Source organism: Rhinatrema bivittatum, chromosome 4 (assembly GCF_901001135.1).
Source record: "Rhinatrema bivittatum chromosome 4, aRhiBiv1.1, whole genome shotgun sequence".
Taxonomy (NCBI): Eukaryota; Metazoa; Chordata; class Amphibia; order Gymnophiona; family Rhinatrematidae; genus Rhinatrema; species Rhinatrema bivittatum.
The window spans coordinates 215,224,580-215,242,784 of record NC_042618.1 but is presented as its reverse complement, the minus strand read 5'-3'; the positions used below and the strand labels follow the sequence as shown (position 1 = coordinate 215,242,784).

Below are 18,205 nucleotides of genomic sequence, written 5' to 3'. Positions count from 1 at the left end.
TGCTGGGATCAGTGACAGTTTGATTTTAAAAGAGTTGCTCACGCAAAACGTACACATGTAGGTGGGCTGTGTGTAAGCATTACAGATTTTAAAATGCTGCAAAATATGCACGTATGTACCCATACACACGTGAGGAATTGGGGGGGGGGAGGGGAGGGGCATGGGTGCTGCAGGATGGGGAAACATTTTAAAAACAAAACCTGCAGCGTGTGTACACTAGATATCTGTAACTTTACTGCTGCTCCTGATGAGGAGGAAGCCTGTAGATCTGAGGTTTTAGGGCTTATAAGAAAGGGGGAATGATCCAGATCAACTGGGTAGCGTGCACAATGAAGAACCAGAGGGATCTGAAAGACCTCTCTATAAACTGGTAGACTAATTGGAAAACTGGGAATGTGACTTTTTTTTTTTAATATATTTCGCTTTTCCCACTTGCACAAGCATGCTTTAAAATTTGCTGCCTTATGCATGTGAAAGCCAACAAGGTACTGTTGAGGACACGCGCGCTAGCTGTGCTTGAGTAACCTCTTAAAATTAGGAGCATATTTGCGTAAGTGCACACGCGATTAAAAATTCTAGCGAATCCTTGCTCGCACTCCGATGCACGTGTGTATGGGCGCATGCATGCTCATTTTAAAACTGACCTCAATGTGTTGTTTTTTTCTAAACCTGGGAATTATCTTTTATACTCCCAGATGAATGTATGGAAAACCAAAGGAATGATGCCACAGGTTCTCCGCTATCATATCGTGGCCTGCAACCAGCTCCTTATTAGTGACATGACATCAATAACTACAGTCACCTCTCTCCAGGGAGAATCTATCACAATCACTTTGTCACAGGTAAAAAAAGAAATAAACAGGTGAGAAATTGGGTCTGTGTGCTGTAGATAATGCAAGACTTGCTTTTGTTGACATGGGTCAAGCCCAGGTTGAGGTGGGTAAGAACTAAAATGAATTTGAAAGGGTTCATATTCAGCCCTGAAGCAGATACATAATTAAGTATTAAGGGAATCAGAAATAGAATAATTAAAGTTCCCCTTTTAATGTTATTATTATTATTATTATTATTATTATTATTAAACATTGGTATAGTTCATATCAGATGTACACAGTGCTGTATAGAGACACATAAAGGATGATTTTCAAAGCCGTTTCCAAACAAACAAGAGCATGTGAGTTAAAACAGAAAAGCCATGTTTGGGAAGAATTAAACCAGGTGGGCAGTGCCAGCTGAACCATTAGGCAAACTAGGCAGTTGCCCTGGATGGAAACTTCTGGAGGTTAGCAAGGAGCAGCTGCAGTCAAAGCAAAACAACAGTGCTGCTTTGATGTTACCATGTTATAATGTAAAATTATTTACCATGTTATAATGTAAAATAGGACGGACTACGCCCTATTCTCTTGGTTATCTGGAAACCGATGTGATATCTCGATTGAATGTCGGTATATAAAAGAAATAAATAATAAATAATAATAATGTGGCAGGTTTGCTATATAGGTTCTGAGTGTCTTTTTTTGCAGGGGTTATGCATTACTTCACAAATTGTCTAGTAGTGAAGGAAGTTTGTGTCACTATTTCTGAGGTGACACCAGAATTTGTATGGTGAGTAGTAAGGGGAGATATTTGTATACTACTAAAATAAATGTAGCTCAAAATAGGATGACACTAGATAATAAACACAAATTGAAGAGTCAATCCAAAAAAAACCCCTTTGATATGCTAAATTCATTTAATGAATTGTGAAGAGAGTGCAATGACCAACTATAACAATCATAATTGGCGGAAAACATGCCACCTATACTAATAGCTAATTGGTGACTTGAGTAGAATTTTGTATAGATAAGCCAAAGTAACTGTTATTGTTATTCCTTTTCAGATTCCCAGATTTTAGGCCCTGTAACAGCTATGTATAAACTTTTTAAAATATGTAACAGATGAAAACTATTAGAACATAAACTCATATAGTATTAAACATAACAATGGCAGTATGAATGTGGTGAATAATATGAAGAACCAGAAAAATATTTTCTTTAAATGTAACAAATGTAAACTGTCACACCTCAAAAATTACAGAAAAGAATGAAATATGGATTATATAGCGATGTTTAGATTGCCAAACAGTTTTCTCATGACTGTTTCAGTTTGGGAACTGTAGAGCGATGCAACCAGTGATACTGTGACCATGGATTGCAAGGTATAGGTGTGTCCCCTACTGTGAAACAGTGGCTGGAATCTGAATACTAAGGCTGTTTCTCTCCCTACTGATTACTCGATTTAGAAGCAAAGTATGACAGAACCTCTTCTTTGCAATCAACAATTGGCCAAATGAAAGTACTGTCATTGTTTGTTTCAGTTTTTTTTTAAATTATTATTATGCATGTACTGTTGTAACCCGCTATGAACAGTGGAACATGAGGGCTATAAAATGTTCAAATACATAAATAAATACATCCAAAGATCTATACAATAATAAATATTCAGTGGATCATCAGAATGAGACAAGAGAACAACCTCCTATTCTTGATATGCCATCATGGGTCCCATATTAAAGTTCCATCTGTGGAAATTGAAACGAGGGGTGGGAAAGCTGAGAACAGTGAAGGGTAAGGGAAGGGGGGGGGGGGGGGGGGGGGGAGCTGACAGTGAGAGATATTTCTGGTGTGTTATTATGACATCAAGCCCTGCTCCAACCTAAAGACAGCTCTGGCTGCGCTGATCCTCCAGAGAAGTCTATTAAGGCCTCCCACTGATTTCAAGTAAAGAAATTAATACAGGCAAACAGCTAATGAGAAGAATCAGGAAAGGGACAGGGACTGGGACCATAATAACAAAATAAAAACATTTTATTCAAAATAAGTCTAAAATTAGAATAAATCAAAGATAAGGGACAAGCTGGTCTGCTAGCTCAATTGCAAGTGCTGTGCACTTCCATGCGAAAGACCCCCCAGTCCAGTGATCAGATCTTCCACATCCTGTGTCGACCGGAGCTGGCTTTGCTGCAGAGATAGCATTCACAGGCCCTGGTGGGTAAGTGACTCACAATCATCAATAAGTGGCCTCGCTAACCCCTAGATTCGTCATTCTGCTATATATATACGTATATATATATATATATATATATATATATATATATATATAGCAGAATGATGTTTCACAAAAAAAAAAAGGGGCAGGGGAGCGATAGTGGGCAGCCGGCCTCATCATGGCGGTGCGGTTTCACCTGCCGCGGTACAGCTGCACCGCACACTATCACCCCCATAGCGCCACGGGAAAAGGTGTAGTTATTTCCCACGGTGCTGCCGGCGATAATATGAAAAATATTATCACCTGCATCGCTGCCGGGAGATAACTCTGCCCAAACCCCACCCACATTCATCCCCTTCCCCTAAGAACATAAGAAATTGCCATACTGGGTCAGACCAAGGGTCCATCAAGCCCAGCATCCTGTTTCCAACAGTGGCCAATCCAGGCTACAAGTACCTGGCAAGTAGCCAAAAACTAAGTCTATCCCATGCTACTGATGCTAGTAATAGCAGTGGCTATTTTCTAAGTCAACTTGACTAATAGCAGGTAATGGACTTCTCCAAGAACTTATCCAAACCTTTTTTAAACCCAGCTACACTAACTGCACTAACCACAATCCCTGGCAACAAATTCCAGAGTTTAATTGTGCGTTGCATGAAAAATAATTTTCTCCGATTAGTTTTAAATGTGCTACATGCTAACTTCATGGAGTGCCCCCTAGTCCTTCTATTATCCGAAAGTGAAAATAACCGAGTCACATCTACTCGTTCAAGACCTCTCATGATCTTAAAGACCTCTAATTTTAATAATAGTGCCGTGATGTGGCACATCGCATGCGATACCGGCACATCGCACAATAAAGAATGACCCTATAAAACTGCTGCAAGTGACTGAAGAATGGACCCACTGAGATTCATTGAGAAGAGCAAGTGGTTCCAGCAGAGGAGGCTGGCTCTGGCCTCAGTTTTCTGAAACTGCAAAAGGCTTGACCCTGTCCCATAGAGCCCCGAAAAGAATAAGAAGAGGGACTGCTGTCTCAAAGCTGGCCTCTTCCACAATTAGATCAGGAAAAAATTGTATTACATTTTATTAAAGAAATTCACAGACAATATATTTCAGATTATTTGTTTTGATACACTTATAAATTACCTGGTTGGTTGTCCTCTTCAATGGGATTGAAGTTCATCAGTTTTTGAGCAGAACACTTATTTTTTTTGTTTTTGCAGCCTAATGTTTTGCTTTATGTACATATATATAATTATAGATACCTATAGATATACACGTGTATAGATATATTTTCTAAGACAAAAGAAAGGCAACCTAAGAATAAGACCATAAGCAAGAGACCCAAGAAACAGGCAGGCTGATATTTTGAATACTGCAGCCACATATTTATCAACAGCACATTTTTCAGGAGAATAATACTTATTTGTTGACTGATCAATTTTTTTTTTTTTACAGAATTCGGTGTATTTGAATAACGAGACTAAGATAATAACCAGTGATGTTCTTTGCTCAAATGGTGTAATCCACATTATAGATAAAATGTTAGTCCCTCAGAACATGCAAGTAATTCCCAAGACCTTTTACTTCTCCAAAGCGGTACGTACACGGATTATTTCCATTTCGTCACCACAAAGTTACTGTGATTAAGAATTCTTAATAATTAGTCTGACTGCAACATCTTGCTGCCTGAATTGCACTGAAAGGCCAAAACAACAGTAAACGTAATAGATGGGGAGGGTAATTTTCAAAGCTATTTCTGTAGATAAAAAGCATTTTAGCTGTGGAAATGGGGGCTTTGAAAATTGTGCATCCTCAATGCAGACATTGTTCAGAGAGTAGGGGGAGGGTGGGCTATGCAACAACTGTTGCAAGCATGGGGCGCGGTCACTTGCTCTAGAAAGATGTGAGCCCTTGGGCTATGGCGCGGCTCAGGGAGGAGCCCCAAGATACACACCGTGGGAGGTGAGAGTGTCCAAGCATGAGCTGGAGCTGGAACAAGACTTGACCAGGATTGAGACGTGGACCATCTGAAGAACTGGAACAAGGCAGGCTCAGATCTCCACTGGACCTGCATGCACAGATGAGACCGAGCAACGCAATGCTGGCCTCAAGAGTAGCCCTCCGGCCACTCGGTAGCCCTTCCAGACCCGCTGCTTGGGAATGACGAGTGCGTGAGACCAGACGGAGGCTGAGGGCAGGAACATGATGAGATATGGAAATGAGGAACTTGGAAAACTCAGACGAGGACTCAAGGAACTTGGAGGTCTCAGACGAGGATTCGAGGAACTTGGAAGACTGAGACGAGGATTCAGGATTCAGGCACTAGTACAGGATGAGTAATGCACCGTAGTGTGCCCTACACAGCTGCCCATGGCTGGTCACGGACTATGCCGGAAGTGAAGCAGACTCCAGATGAAAAGATAAAGACTAGGAACTGGAAACATGATGAAGATTCAGGAGAGGCCTGCACTGGGGTGCGCCCTACACAGCCGCTGTGGCTGGTCACGGACTATGCTGAAGCAGAGCAGGTTCTGGCTTGAGTCTAGGGCATGGACAGAAGCAGGAACAAGGAACTCCGACGACCAGGAACAGGATTCAAGGATTCAAGATTCAGGATTCAAGACTCAGGAACAGACCTCGGCATTAAAATCAAGGGCCTTTCGGAGACTTGTGCTGCAGACATGAAGATGGGCCTTGTGCCACAAAGTGCCCTACACAACCCCCATGGGCTGGTCATGGACTACGATGGTGACACGCCTGGAAAGGTGGACAAGAAGGAAACCTGGAAGCAGGATGAAGAGCCAGAGATGGGAACATCAGGACCAGAACTGGAACATCAGGAACTCGGAACATCAAGAACAAGAAACATCAGGAATACTGGAAAGACGACAAAGGAGCTCCAATGAGGAATAAGTCCAGGAACATTCACAGGAGACCAGGAACATCGAACATGAAGACCATCAAGACAGGCAGAAACCACGGAGAACCTTGCATGGTGAAGGAAGCACAGACAACTGTGAGGATCCATGCGAAGGCCTCGAGGAGAGGAAGCAGAGCCCTTTTATAGGGCTACTGAAGGAACTTGATGATGACATCATCTGTTGGGGCTGTGGGGCTTTTCCAGCCACTGACCCTTTAAATGTTGAGAGGAGGCACACGCGCACACCTATGCAGAGACCCGGGGACAAGCAGGAGCAGTCAGCAGCGTCGGCGGCATCCCCGCTGCGAGGAAGATGTCGGTGGCGGCACTCCTGCCGCGAAAAGGCAAAGTTAGCAGCGGCTTCCCCTGCCGCACGGAGACAGAGGCAATGGCGGCACCAGGGCCATGAAGAGGAGCATCCTAGCAGTGACTCCATGCCACGAAGAGTGGGAATCAGTGGCGGCCCCCCCTGCCACGGGCAGCGGCGATGGTTGCGGATTCTTGCCACGAAGAGAGGCGCATGCTGCGAAGAGGAGGAATCAGCAGTGGCTTCCCTGCCATGGGCAGCAGCATCAGAGGCAGCTCCTTAGCCACTTAGGGAGATAGGCCTTTGGTGACGTTGGGCCAAGTGGTGAGTGAGGATGCTCGCGGTTGGGGCCCGTGAGCAGCGAAGCACAACAGCAACACACATAGTTTTGAAAATTGCAGGAAGACCTTGTGAGACTGGAAAATTGGGCATCCAAATGGCAGATGAAATTTAATGTGGATAAGTGCAAGGTGATGCATATAGGGAAAAATAACCCATGCTATAGTTACACAATGTTGGGTTCCATATTAGGTGCTACAACCCAAGAAAGAGATATAGGCGTCATAGTGGATAACACATTGAAATCGTCGGTTCAGTGTGCTGCAGCAGTCAAAAAAGCAAACAGAATGTTGGGAATTATTAGAAAGGGAATGGTGAATAAAACGGAAAATGTCATAATGCCTCTGTATCACTCCATGGTGAGACCGCACCTTGAATACTGTGTACAATTCTGGTCGCCGCATCTCAAAAAAGATATAATTGCGATGGAGAAGGTACAGAGAAGGGCTACCAAAATGATAAGGGGAATGGAACAGCTCCCCTATGAGGAAAGACTAAAGAGGTTAGGACTTTTCAGCTTGGAGAAGAGACGGCTGAGGGGGGATATGATAGAGATGTTTAAAATCATGAGAGGTCTAGAACAGGAAATGTGAATTGGTTATTTACGCTTTCGGATAATAGAAAGACTAGGGGGCACTCCATGAAGTTAGCATGGGGCACATTTAAAACTAATCGGAGAAAGTTCTTTTTTACTCAACGCACAATTAAACTCTGGAATTTGTTGCCAGAGGATATGTTTAGTGCAGTTAGTATAGCGGTGTTTAAAAAAGGATTGGATAAGTTCTTGGAGGAGAAGTCCATTACCTGCTATTAAGTTCACTTAGAGAATAGCCACTGCCATTAGCAATGGTAACATGGAATAGTCTTAGTTTTTGGGTACTTACCAGGTTGTTATGGCCTGGATTGGCCACTGTTGGGAACAGGATGCTGGGCTTGATGGACCCTTGGTCTGACCCAGTATGGCATTTTCTTATGTTCTTTTGTAAAAGTAAAAACTATGCACAAGGAGGATAATTTTCAAACTGTGGGTGGCAGCATAAATGTGTATATATGGTTGTGTGCAGATTTTCAATAAATAGTATTTTATATCCCACATGTATTATAAAATACACGCATCTTTACCATGCAACATATGCATGTATGTATACTTACGAGTGAATACATTCAACGCAAGTGAGTATTTCAATGCATTGAATGCGTATACTTTCCCTGAGCCTACCTGAGGCCCTTGTGCAGCCTTTGCGCCTCGCCCTGATTGCTGGATGCCACCTCAGCCATCTGCTTTGGACGCAGCCGCTCCAGAATGCCTTGGGCCTGCTCTGGACTCCACCCACTGACGAACGCTGTCAGAAGAAACGCTCACCATGGAGCAATATAGAGGCATTATGACATTTTCTGTTTTATTAACCATTCGCTTGCTAATAATTCCTAATATTCTGTTTGCTTTTTTGACTGCCGCAGCACACTGAGCCTACGATTTTAAAGTATTATCCACTATAATGCCTAGATCTTTTTCCTGGGTGGTAGCTCCTAATATGGAACCTAACATCGTGTAACTACAGCAAGGGTTATTTTTCCCTATATGCAACACCTTGCACTTGTCCACATTAAATTTCATTTGCCATTTAGGTGCCCAATCTTCCAGTCTTGCAAGGTCCTCCTGTAATGTGTCACAGTCCGCTTGTGATTTAACTACTCTGAATAATTTTGTATCATCTGCAAATTTGATAACCTCGCTCGTCGTATTCCTTTCCAGATCATTTATATATATATTGAAAAGCACCAATCCAAGTACAGATCCCTGAGGCACTCCACTGTTTACCCTTTTCCACTGAGAAAATTGACCATTTAATCCTACTCTCTGTTTCCTGTCTTTTCATCAGTTTGTAATCCACGAAAGGTCATCTTCTTCTATCCCATGACTTTTTAGTTTTTGTAGAAGCCTCTCATGAGGGACTTTGTCAAATGCCTTCTGAAAATCCAAATACACTACATCTACCAGTTCATATTTATCCACATGTTTATTAACCCCTTCAAAAAAATGAAGCAGATTTGTTAGGCAAGACTTCCCTTGGGTAAATCCATGTTGACTGTGTTCCATTAAACCATGTCTTTCTATATGCTATACGATTTTCATCTTGAGAATAGTTTCCACCAGGTTTCCTGGCACTGAAGTCAGGCTCACTGGTCTATAGTTATCCGGATTTCCCCTGGAGCCTTTTTTAAATAGTGGGTTACATTGGCAACCCTCCAGTCTTCAGGTACAATGGATGATTTTAATGATAAGTTACAAATTTTAACTAACAGATCTGAAATTTCATTTTTGAGCTCCTTCAGTACCCTAGGATGCATACCATCCAGTCCAGGTGATTTGCTACTCTTTAGTTTGTCAATCTGGCCTACTGCATCTTCCAGATTCACAGTGATTTCGTTCAGTTTGTCTGACTCATCACCCCTGAAAACCATCTCCGGAACTGGTATCTCCCCAACATCCTCATTAGTAAACACGGAAGCAAAGAATTCATTTAGTCTTTCTGCAATGGCCTTATCTTCCCTAAAAGCCCCTTTAACCCCTCGGTCATCTAATGGTCCAACCGCCTCCCTCACAGGTTTCTTGGTTCGGATATATTTTAAAAAGTTTTTATTATGAGTTTTTGCCTCTGTGGCCAACTTCATTTCAAATTCTCTCTTCACCTGTCTTATCAGGGTTTTACACTTAACTTGACAATGCTTATGTTTTATACTATTTTCTTCAATTTCTTGAAGGATATTTTTTTGGCTAAAATAGCCTCTTTCACCTCACCTTTTAACCATGACAGTAATCGTTTTGCCTTCTTTCCACCTTAATGTGTGGAATACATATGGACTGCGCCTCTAGGATAATATTTTTAAACAATGTCTAAGCCTGTTGAACACCTTTAACCTTTGCAGCTGCACCTTTCAGTTTTTTTCTATTTTCCTCATTTTATCAAAGTTTCCCTTTTGAAAGTTTAGTGTTAGAGCTGCAGATTTACTTATTGTCCCCCTTCCAGTTATTAGTTTAAATTTGATCATGTTATGATCACTGTTGCCAAGTGGCCCCACAACCGTTACCTCTCTCACCAAACCCTGTGTTCCACTAAGAATTAAATCTAAAATAGTTCTCTCTCTTGTTGGCTCCTGAACCAATTGCTCCATGAAGCAGTCATTTATTACATCCAGGAACTTTATGTCTCTAGCAGGTCCTAATGTTACATTTACCCAGTCAATATTGGGGTATTTGAACTCTTCCATTATTATTGCACTGCCAAATTGGTTAGCTTCCCTGATTTCTCTTAGCATTTCATCATCTGTCTGACCATTTTGTCCAGGTGGATGGTAGTATTCTCCTATCACTATACTCTTACCCAACACACATGGGATTTCTACCCGTATAGGTTCTACTGAGCATTTAGTCTCTTGTATGATCTTTATCCTGTTGGACTCTATACCCTCCTGGACATAAAGTGCCACACCCCCACCAAGTTGATCCTCCCTATCTATGCGATCAGAATACATGACCTACAATTTAATGCGAAAGCCCTCTTCACCTATGTAGCTGAGCTCACCAAAGCTCCCAGTCCCATCCTGACAAACCCAGACACGCAATCGAAACGCGATAAACTTGCCCTCCACTTCAGTGAAAAAATCGCTAAACTCACCAATGCTTTCCCCCCACAGCCCTGCCTTCCACACCCCTTCACAAACTCCCTTTAACATCTTTGAACTGACCTCATCTGCTGACACAGAAACGATACTCAAAAAAATTAAACCAACCTGACACCCCATTGACACTATACCCACCAAAGCTCTACTATCTATCCTCAGCACCATAACAAAACCTATTGCTGACATCAACTGTTCTCTGTCCTCAGGAATTATACTTGACCTCCTTAAGCAAGCCATCATCAAACCCCTACTTAAGAAGCCTGTTGTGTCCATTGGTGCTAGACAGCTTCGCCCCGTTACCTCACCTTGTAACGGCTCCTCCCGCTGCCTTGGGAAAAATGGCTACCGCCACTTCTACAAGCCGACCTCTCCAGTGTTCAAACAAGCCCTATATGTCCGGGAAACTGGCAGACCTAAGTCCTACTGGAGGACTCTTCTTAGGTCTTTCTGCCCCCTCTCCTCCGCTCTCTCTTCCTATATCCTTGATCTGCGGACCCTTAGAGTATCAGACTCTTGCCATAGTGGACTCAGGGGCAGGAGGTAATTTCATTCTTCAACAACTAGTGGAGCACTTGCGGATTCCCACTACCAATATGAAGTCTCCGCTACACCTATCTTCAATTCATGGAGAGCCCTTGCCGGGTGAAGTAACTCAGCTTACCTAATCAGTATGTCTGCGAACTGGTGCTCTTCATTCTGAAACCATCTCCTTCTTTGTTTTAGAGAAGGCCATACCCCCTTAGTTCTGGGGCTATCGTGGCTGCAGCAGCATATGCCTCAATTCAATTGGGCTACACTGGAGCTTTCAAGATGGAGTCCAGACTGTCATGGTAAATGCCTGATGGAGGTCGCTCCTATTTCCTGCATGCCAACTACCCCAGTGATGCTGGGATTGCTGCCTCAGTATGCATCATTCCAAGATGTTTTTTCAAAAGAAGCTGCAGACGTACTACCGCCTCACAGACCCTATGACTGCACTATTAATCTGAAGCCGAATACTGAACCACCCAAGGGACGGGTGTACCCTCTCTCAGTGGCAGAGAATAAAGCCATGTCCAAATATATTCAGGAAAACCTTCAAAAAGGCTTCATAAAACCCTCCAAATCTCCTGCTGGTGCAGGCTTCTTCTTTGTGGGGGAAGAAGAATGGAACATTACGTCCATGTATAGATTACAGAGGTCTCAACGAGATAACTGTGAAAGATTGTTACCCGCTACCTCTCATCTCAGAGCTATTCGACAGACTACAAGGAGCCAAGATCTTCTCCAAGCTTGATCTTAAAGGAGCCTACAACTTACTTTGCATCCACTCAGGCGATGAATGGAAGACGGCCTTCAACACCCGGAACGGTCACTTTGAATATTTATTGATGCCCTTCAGCCTGTGCAACGCCCCGGCTGTCTTCCAAAATTTAATGAACGACATTTTCAGAGATCTCCTCTACAAATGTGTCGTCATATACTTAGATGACATCTTGATATTCTCCCAAGACATGACCACTCATCTGGAGGATGTCAAAAGAGTGCTGCAAAGACTCCGTGAGAATCATCTATATGCTAAGTTGTCTAAGTGTGAGTTTCACAAAGAATCAGTGTCTTTCCTGGGCTACATTGTTTCCAACCAAGGTTTCCAAATGGATCCACAGAAGCTGGAGAGCATAAAGAAATGGGCTCAACCCACTGGTCTGAAGGCTCTCAGACGTTTCTTAGGTTTCACCAACTATTACAGGACTTTCATCAAAAACTACTCCTCGCTCACTGTTCCACTTACAGCTATGATGAAGAAAGGTGCCAATGTTGCTAATTGGTCTTCGGAGGCTATCACTGCATTCCAGAAACTAAAAGACCCATTCTCGAGCAAGCTGAGTCTCTGACACCCGGATCCCACTAAGCCCTTCATCGTTGAGGTCGATGCCTCAGACGACGGCCTAGGGGCCGTGCTAAGCTAGGCCGGTGATTCCAAGGCTTTACACCCATGCTCATTCTTCTCTCTTCGATACTCTCCAGCAGAGAAAAATTACGGAATAGGAGATAAAGAGCTCCTGACAATAAAGATGGCATTCGAGGAATGGCACCCTTGGCTCAAAGGAGCGCAACATCAAGTCACAGACTTCACAGACCATAAGAATTTGGAATACTTCTGCCACGCACAGTGCCTAAACCATAGGCAAGCAAGATGGTCTCTGTTTTTCAAAAGATTCGATTTTGTGCTGAAGTACCGGCCTGGAGATAAAAACATCAGAGCAGATGCCCTATCTCACTCATTCCTCTCTAAGGATATCCCAGAGGAATCGCAATATATCATTGACCCAAAGAGAGTTATTTTGGCAGCTACTCACTCAGTACCTGCAGGTAAAACCATCGTACCCAAGAACCTCAGAAAAAAGCTGTTAGCATGGGCTCACGACTCCAAACTGGCTGGACACGCTGGTCAACGTAGAACTCTGTCTAAACTGCAACAGTTTTACTGGTGGCCCACCATGAAGGAGGACACATTTTCCTATGTTGCTTCCTGTGCAAATTCTGCCAGACAGAAGTCACCTCCTGGTCGCCCTTGGGGTCTACTCCAACCTTTACCTGTGCCAGACGAACCATGGACACACATTGCTACAGACTTTGTGGTGGACTTACCACTCTCAGGAGGAAACAACAAGATTTGGGTAACTGTAGACAGGTTCTCAAAGATGGCTCACTTCGTGGCACTCCCTGGACTACCCACAGCTATGGAGCTTGCCAAGCTATTCATTACGTACATCTTCCACCTACACGGCATGCCTAAGCACATAGTTTCCGATCGCGGAGTCCAATTTATGGCTAAATTCTGGAAGGCATTGTGCAAGAAGTTTGACATTTCTCTCGACTTCACCTCAGCATACCATCCACAATCTAACGGGCAAACAGAGAGGATGAACAGGACACTCAAGCAATTTATCCATGCCTACGTGAACACTCACCAGAATGATTGGGCAGAACTGTTGCCCTGGGCTGAATTCACCATCAACTCACATTCAGCAACATCCACTGGATCAACACCATTCAAAGTGGTTTATGGACAACTACCATTACCACCACTGCCACTTCCACTGTCAGTGTCGCCCCCAGCAGCTCAATCTACTGCCAAAGATATTCAACAACTCTGGACTCAGACCAAAGAGATGCTTATCAAAGCAGGACTTCGAGCTAAGAAAGGATACAATGCTCACCACTGCAAGGCTCCAGATTTCCAGCCTGGTGACAAAATCTGGCTATCCACTAAGCACTTAAGATTTAAAATACCTTCAGCTTGCTTCGCTCCACACTTTGTTGGACCCTTTCCCATTCTCCGACGATTAGGCAATCTCACCTATAGTCTGAAGCTACCACCTATACTAAAGATTCATAATGCGTTCCACGTCTCACTATTGAAGCCATTGATCCTTAGTAAGTTCTCTAACAAGACACCTGAACCAACACCAATAGATGCAGAAGAAGACTTTGAGTACAAGGTAGATGCAGTCCTTGATGTAAGAAAAAAAGGCAGAGTATGGCAATACCTCCTGTCATGGGAAGGTTATGGACCTGAAGATAACTCTTGGACACCTTTGGCTAATATACTAGATAAAGAGATGCTACAAGAATTCCACAGAATGCATCTGCAGAAACCAAGACCAGGTAGGAAACAGTCCGGAGGACGCCCTTTGAAGGGGGGTACTGTTGCGTCCGGTGCTAGACGGCTTTGCCCCATTTGCCTCACCTTTTTCACAGCTCCTCCTGCTGCCTTGGGGAAAATGGCTACCACTGTGTCTACAAGTCGACCTCTCTGGCGTCCCTGGAATGGCTATGGTGCTGCATCCCACCATGCTCCTCCCAAGGGCCTACTAGGGTGCGTGTGTGCACGCCACCCACATCTTTATTCCATCATTGGCGCAAACCTCGGGGGCATTCCCCTCTACTGACTTCACGCCATCCGTGTATATAGCCTGAACGTTGTTGCTAGCTCATTGAGTTAGTAAAGGATTGGTTTCGGCCGGTCTGAGCTACTCTGCCGCTTCCGTGCTGCCGCTGGAAGTTCTCTCTCTGCCCTTTGGGGTATTGCTAACCTGGGTACCCGCTCCTCGGGGGCCCTCTGCTTTATTTCAGGTGCCTTACAGGGATCAGGTACTCGCTCCTCAAGGGCCTTCTCTCCCTGCCTCGGTGCCAAGTACCAAATTCTTCAACCTGGTGAAATCGCATACCTACAGCAACCATCTAGTGAGTAATCTAACTCTCAGTATATCTCATCCACAGTACTGCCGTGCTGGGAAACCTACACTGGACTTCACCTATACCAATGGGGTGAGAAGGGTTCCCTCTGCTGAGGGTCCTGAGACTGTTACATCCAGACTACCTCACTACTGCCACCTCTGGTGGCACCCTTCAAGCTGTCTAATAAAAGAACTAATTCTTTGTGTGTCTGCGTTTAGCCCAGTGCTGTGGCGCCTCACAGGGTTCCTCCCCGTGGGTGAGGTCATCTGCCACAGCACCCAAGAATCCACCCAAACATCGCTTAACAATAACAAAGCCTAATCTCGACCCTAATGACCTTTCCAATTTCCGACCCATCTCTAACTTTCCTTTCCTATCCAAAGTACTCAAAAAAAGTAGTAAACTCTCAGCTCTCTGATCACCTTGAGAAACATAACATCCTCTTCACTTCTCAAATCGGTTTCCGAAAACTATACAATATGGAAACCCTCCTACTCTCCCTCATCAACACCATTCTACAAGGCTTTGACAGAAGTCGCTCATACTTACTGGGACTACTTGAAATTTCCGCGGCCTTTGACACTGTAAACCACAACAAACTCCTAACATGTCTCAATGAAATTGGAATCTCTGACACTCCCCTCCTATGGTTCAAATCGTATCTTACCAATAGACTCTACAAAATTAAAATAGATGACTATGAATGTAAACCCATCCACCTCTACAGAGGCATACCCCAGGATCCTCACTGTCCTCGACCCTTTTCAATATATATCTACTTCCCCTCTGCCAACTCCTCTCTGACCTTGACCTCGCCCACTTCATTTATGCGGATGACGCTCAAATATTCATCCCCATTACTGACTCCCTAGCCTCCTCCCTTGAAAGATGGGAAAATGCACTATCATCGATAAATAGCCTCCTCACCTGCCTAAACCTAGCCCTCAACTCCTCCAAAATGGAACTACTCATAATCTCACCGCCTCATCACAACATTAGTCCCCCCCCCAAAAAAAATCTCTCCTTCTCACAGCACACACAAGATTTAGGCATCATAATAGATAATCGCCTCAACCTCCAAAAATTCATCAGCTCGACTATGAAAGATTGTTACTTTAAACTTAACACCCTAAAAAAAACTCAGACCTCTACTCCACCTTAGCGACTTCCGGACAGTATTACAAGCCACTATTCTTTCCAAAATAGACTATTGTAATTCCCTCCTACTTGGTCTACCCAAAGCCACGATTAAACCCCTTCAACTTCTTCAGAATGCCACCACCAGAATACTCACCAAGTCACGCAAATTCGACCACATCACCCCCATCCTCAAAGATCTTCATTGGCTCCCCATCCACTACTGTATAACATACAAAACACTCTCCATCATACATAAAACCCTCCACAACCAGAACATGCACTAGTTGAAAGACTATATCCACTTCCACACATCCAATAGACCTACTAGATCATCATATAAAGGTACCCCCCACACTCTCTCTCCAAAACATTTGCACCTCAACTCCACCAAAGAGCGTGCCATATTCATTGCTGGTCCTTATGCCTGGAACTCTATGCCACCTGAACTAAGACTGGAGCATTGCGCACAGAAATTAAAAAAAAACAAACTCAAAACATGGCTATTCAAGGAAGCCTACCCCTAACTCCGCGCATCTCAATCCCCTTGGATTATCACCAGATAATACAACTTGCCCACTCTATATACTTCCCACCTATTTCAGTTTCTTTGCACAAAATCATTGAACTCCCTCTTTACCCTTTCACGTGCCTCTGCTTTATGCTACCTAAGACATTGATACATGATTTGTATATAGTTTGCTACTGTTATATTCTTCCATTTTATGCCTCTGTATTAGTTTTATGATATCTTACTTATGCCTCTTTTTCTTTCTTTTATGCATATTATTTATTTATTTATTTACTTTTCTATACCAACATTCCTGTAAAATATACAAATCACATCGGTTTACAATGCAACTTCAGCATTCGCTCAAGGGCGATACAAAGAACAGTTGTGACAATTAACAGTAAAACGGGTCATAACTCATCTAAAACATATCATAAAAATCCTCTCAAATCATCTCGGAAACAGATGAGATGATAACTGGAAAAACAACGGAGCTAAGGAGATGGACTATAGTGTCTGACTGGAATATTCGATTGGGAGAGTAATGTTGCAAGCGAAGAAAGATTAAGTGTCCGGGAAGGCTTGGCTGAATAGCCATGTTTTAAGATTTTTTTTGAATGCAGATGGGCAAGATTCTTGTCTGAGGTCCGGAGGTAACGCATTCCATTGATGAGGTCCTGCTGTCGATATGGCGCGTTTTCTTAGGGATGTTTTGGCTTGGGGGGCATACAAGGTGTCTCCCAGTTTTCTGCTCCCTGCTTTTTGCAACTGGTTTTTCTATGTTCTCCCTTGTTTTGATGTAAACCGACATGATGACCCTGACAAATGTTGGAAAAGAAAAGCCTTAAATAAACAAATGCATAAATAAATATATATGCATGTATATTTTATGCTCAAAAATAAAGTAAGACTTCCTGTTTATACCCCAGATCAGTCCACACTCCTGGGTTTTGCGTCTCTGCCAGGAGATGGAGTCAGAGAAAAAGGTTTCGCTAACTCTGCCATATAACCTAGTGTGCCACCTGCAGCCCTCAGAATTTGTCTCCAGAGATGGTAGAGATGTAAAAACTGTAGTTTGGAGTATATATGGAAAAAATAAAATAAAATATAGGATTATCTTTAACAGCAATACTTCCAGTGGGTTGTCAGGTCCTGGTGGGGCCTTCACCCAGGATTGAGATGGACAAGTTGGGGGTTGGTGAAGGAGGCTCAATCCTGTCTGCCATGTGGGATTGTAAAGCTGGTGGTCCAGTTCCTTCATTCCCCAGGAAAGGCTCTTGGATCCTGCATTGGCTCTGTAGCTTTAAGGGAAGTACTTTGTTTTTTTATTGTATGTGCCATTTAAAGCAGAGGGCCTCAACTGGATCCAGGCTCTGGCTGCCTCTATCTCTGATTGGCTCGGCATAACCAGGTACCAGCAGTAACTGGGGGTTTCAGTGGGGAGGAGAATGCCATGGCGTGTGGCTTTCAGCGGCACGTGTGAGAGATGGCATGCAGCAAGAGCTGCCACTTGAACGGTGAGCCTTGTGTGCAGCTTTCTAAGGCTGGCTTGCTCACTAAATGCACTAAATGTCATCTGTCATTTGGATGCCCAGTCTCCCTTTCTTGCAAAGTCCTTTTGCAATTTTTCAAAATCCCCTTGTGTTTTAATATTTGAATATTTTTGTATTATCAGCAAATCTGTTCACTTCACTCATCGTTCCCATATCTAGATCATTTCTGAATGTTGAAAAGCAGTGGCACTTCACTATTCATTTTTCTCCATTGACCATTTAGCCCTACTTTCTGTTTTCTATTTTTCAACCTGTTCTCAATCCACAAAAGAACATTGCCTCTTATCCCATAACATTTTAATTTCCTTAGGAGTCTTTCATGAAGTACTTTGTCAAACACTTTCTGGAAATCCAGATTCACTATATCCATTGGCTCACTTTTATCCACATGCTTATTCACACCTTGAAAAAATGAGGCAATTTGGTAAGGCAAGATTTCCTTTGGCTAAATCCATGTTGACTTTGTCCCATTAAGCTATGCCTATCTATATGTT

The 18,205-nt window shown here is 43.4% G+C and overlaps 1 protein-coding gene across 1 annotated transcript in view; it reads left to right on the top strand.

The window, feature by feature from the left end:
- Positions 1-18,205, top strand: part of STAB2 (stabilin 2) — a 473,152-nt gene that overhangs the window by 323,740 nt on the left and 131,207 nt on the right. The window contains 2 exon segments of the mRNA XM_029599680.1: positions 696-842; positions 4,489-4,629. Of these exon segments, the coding sequence (XP_029455540.1) occupies positions 696-842; positions 4,489-4,629 (288 nt within the window).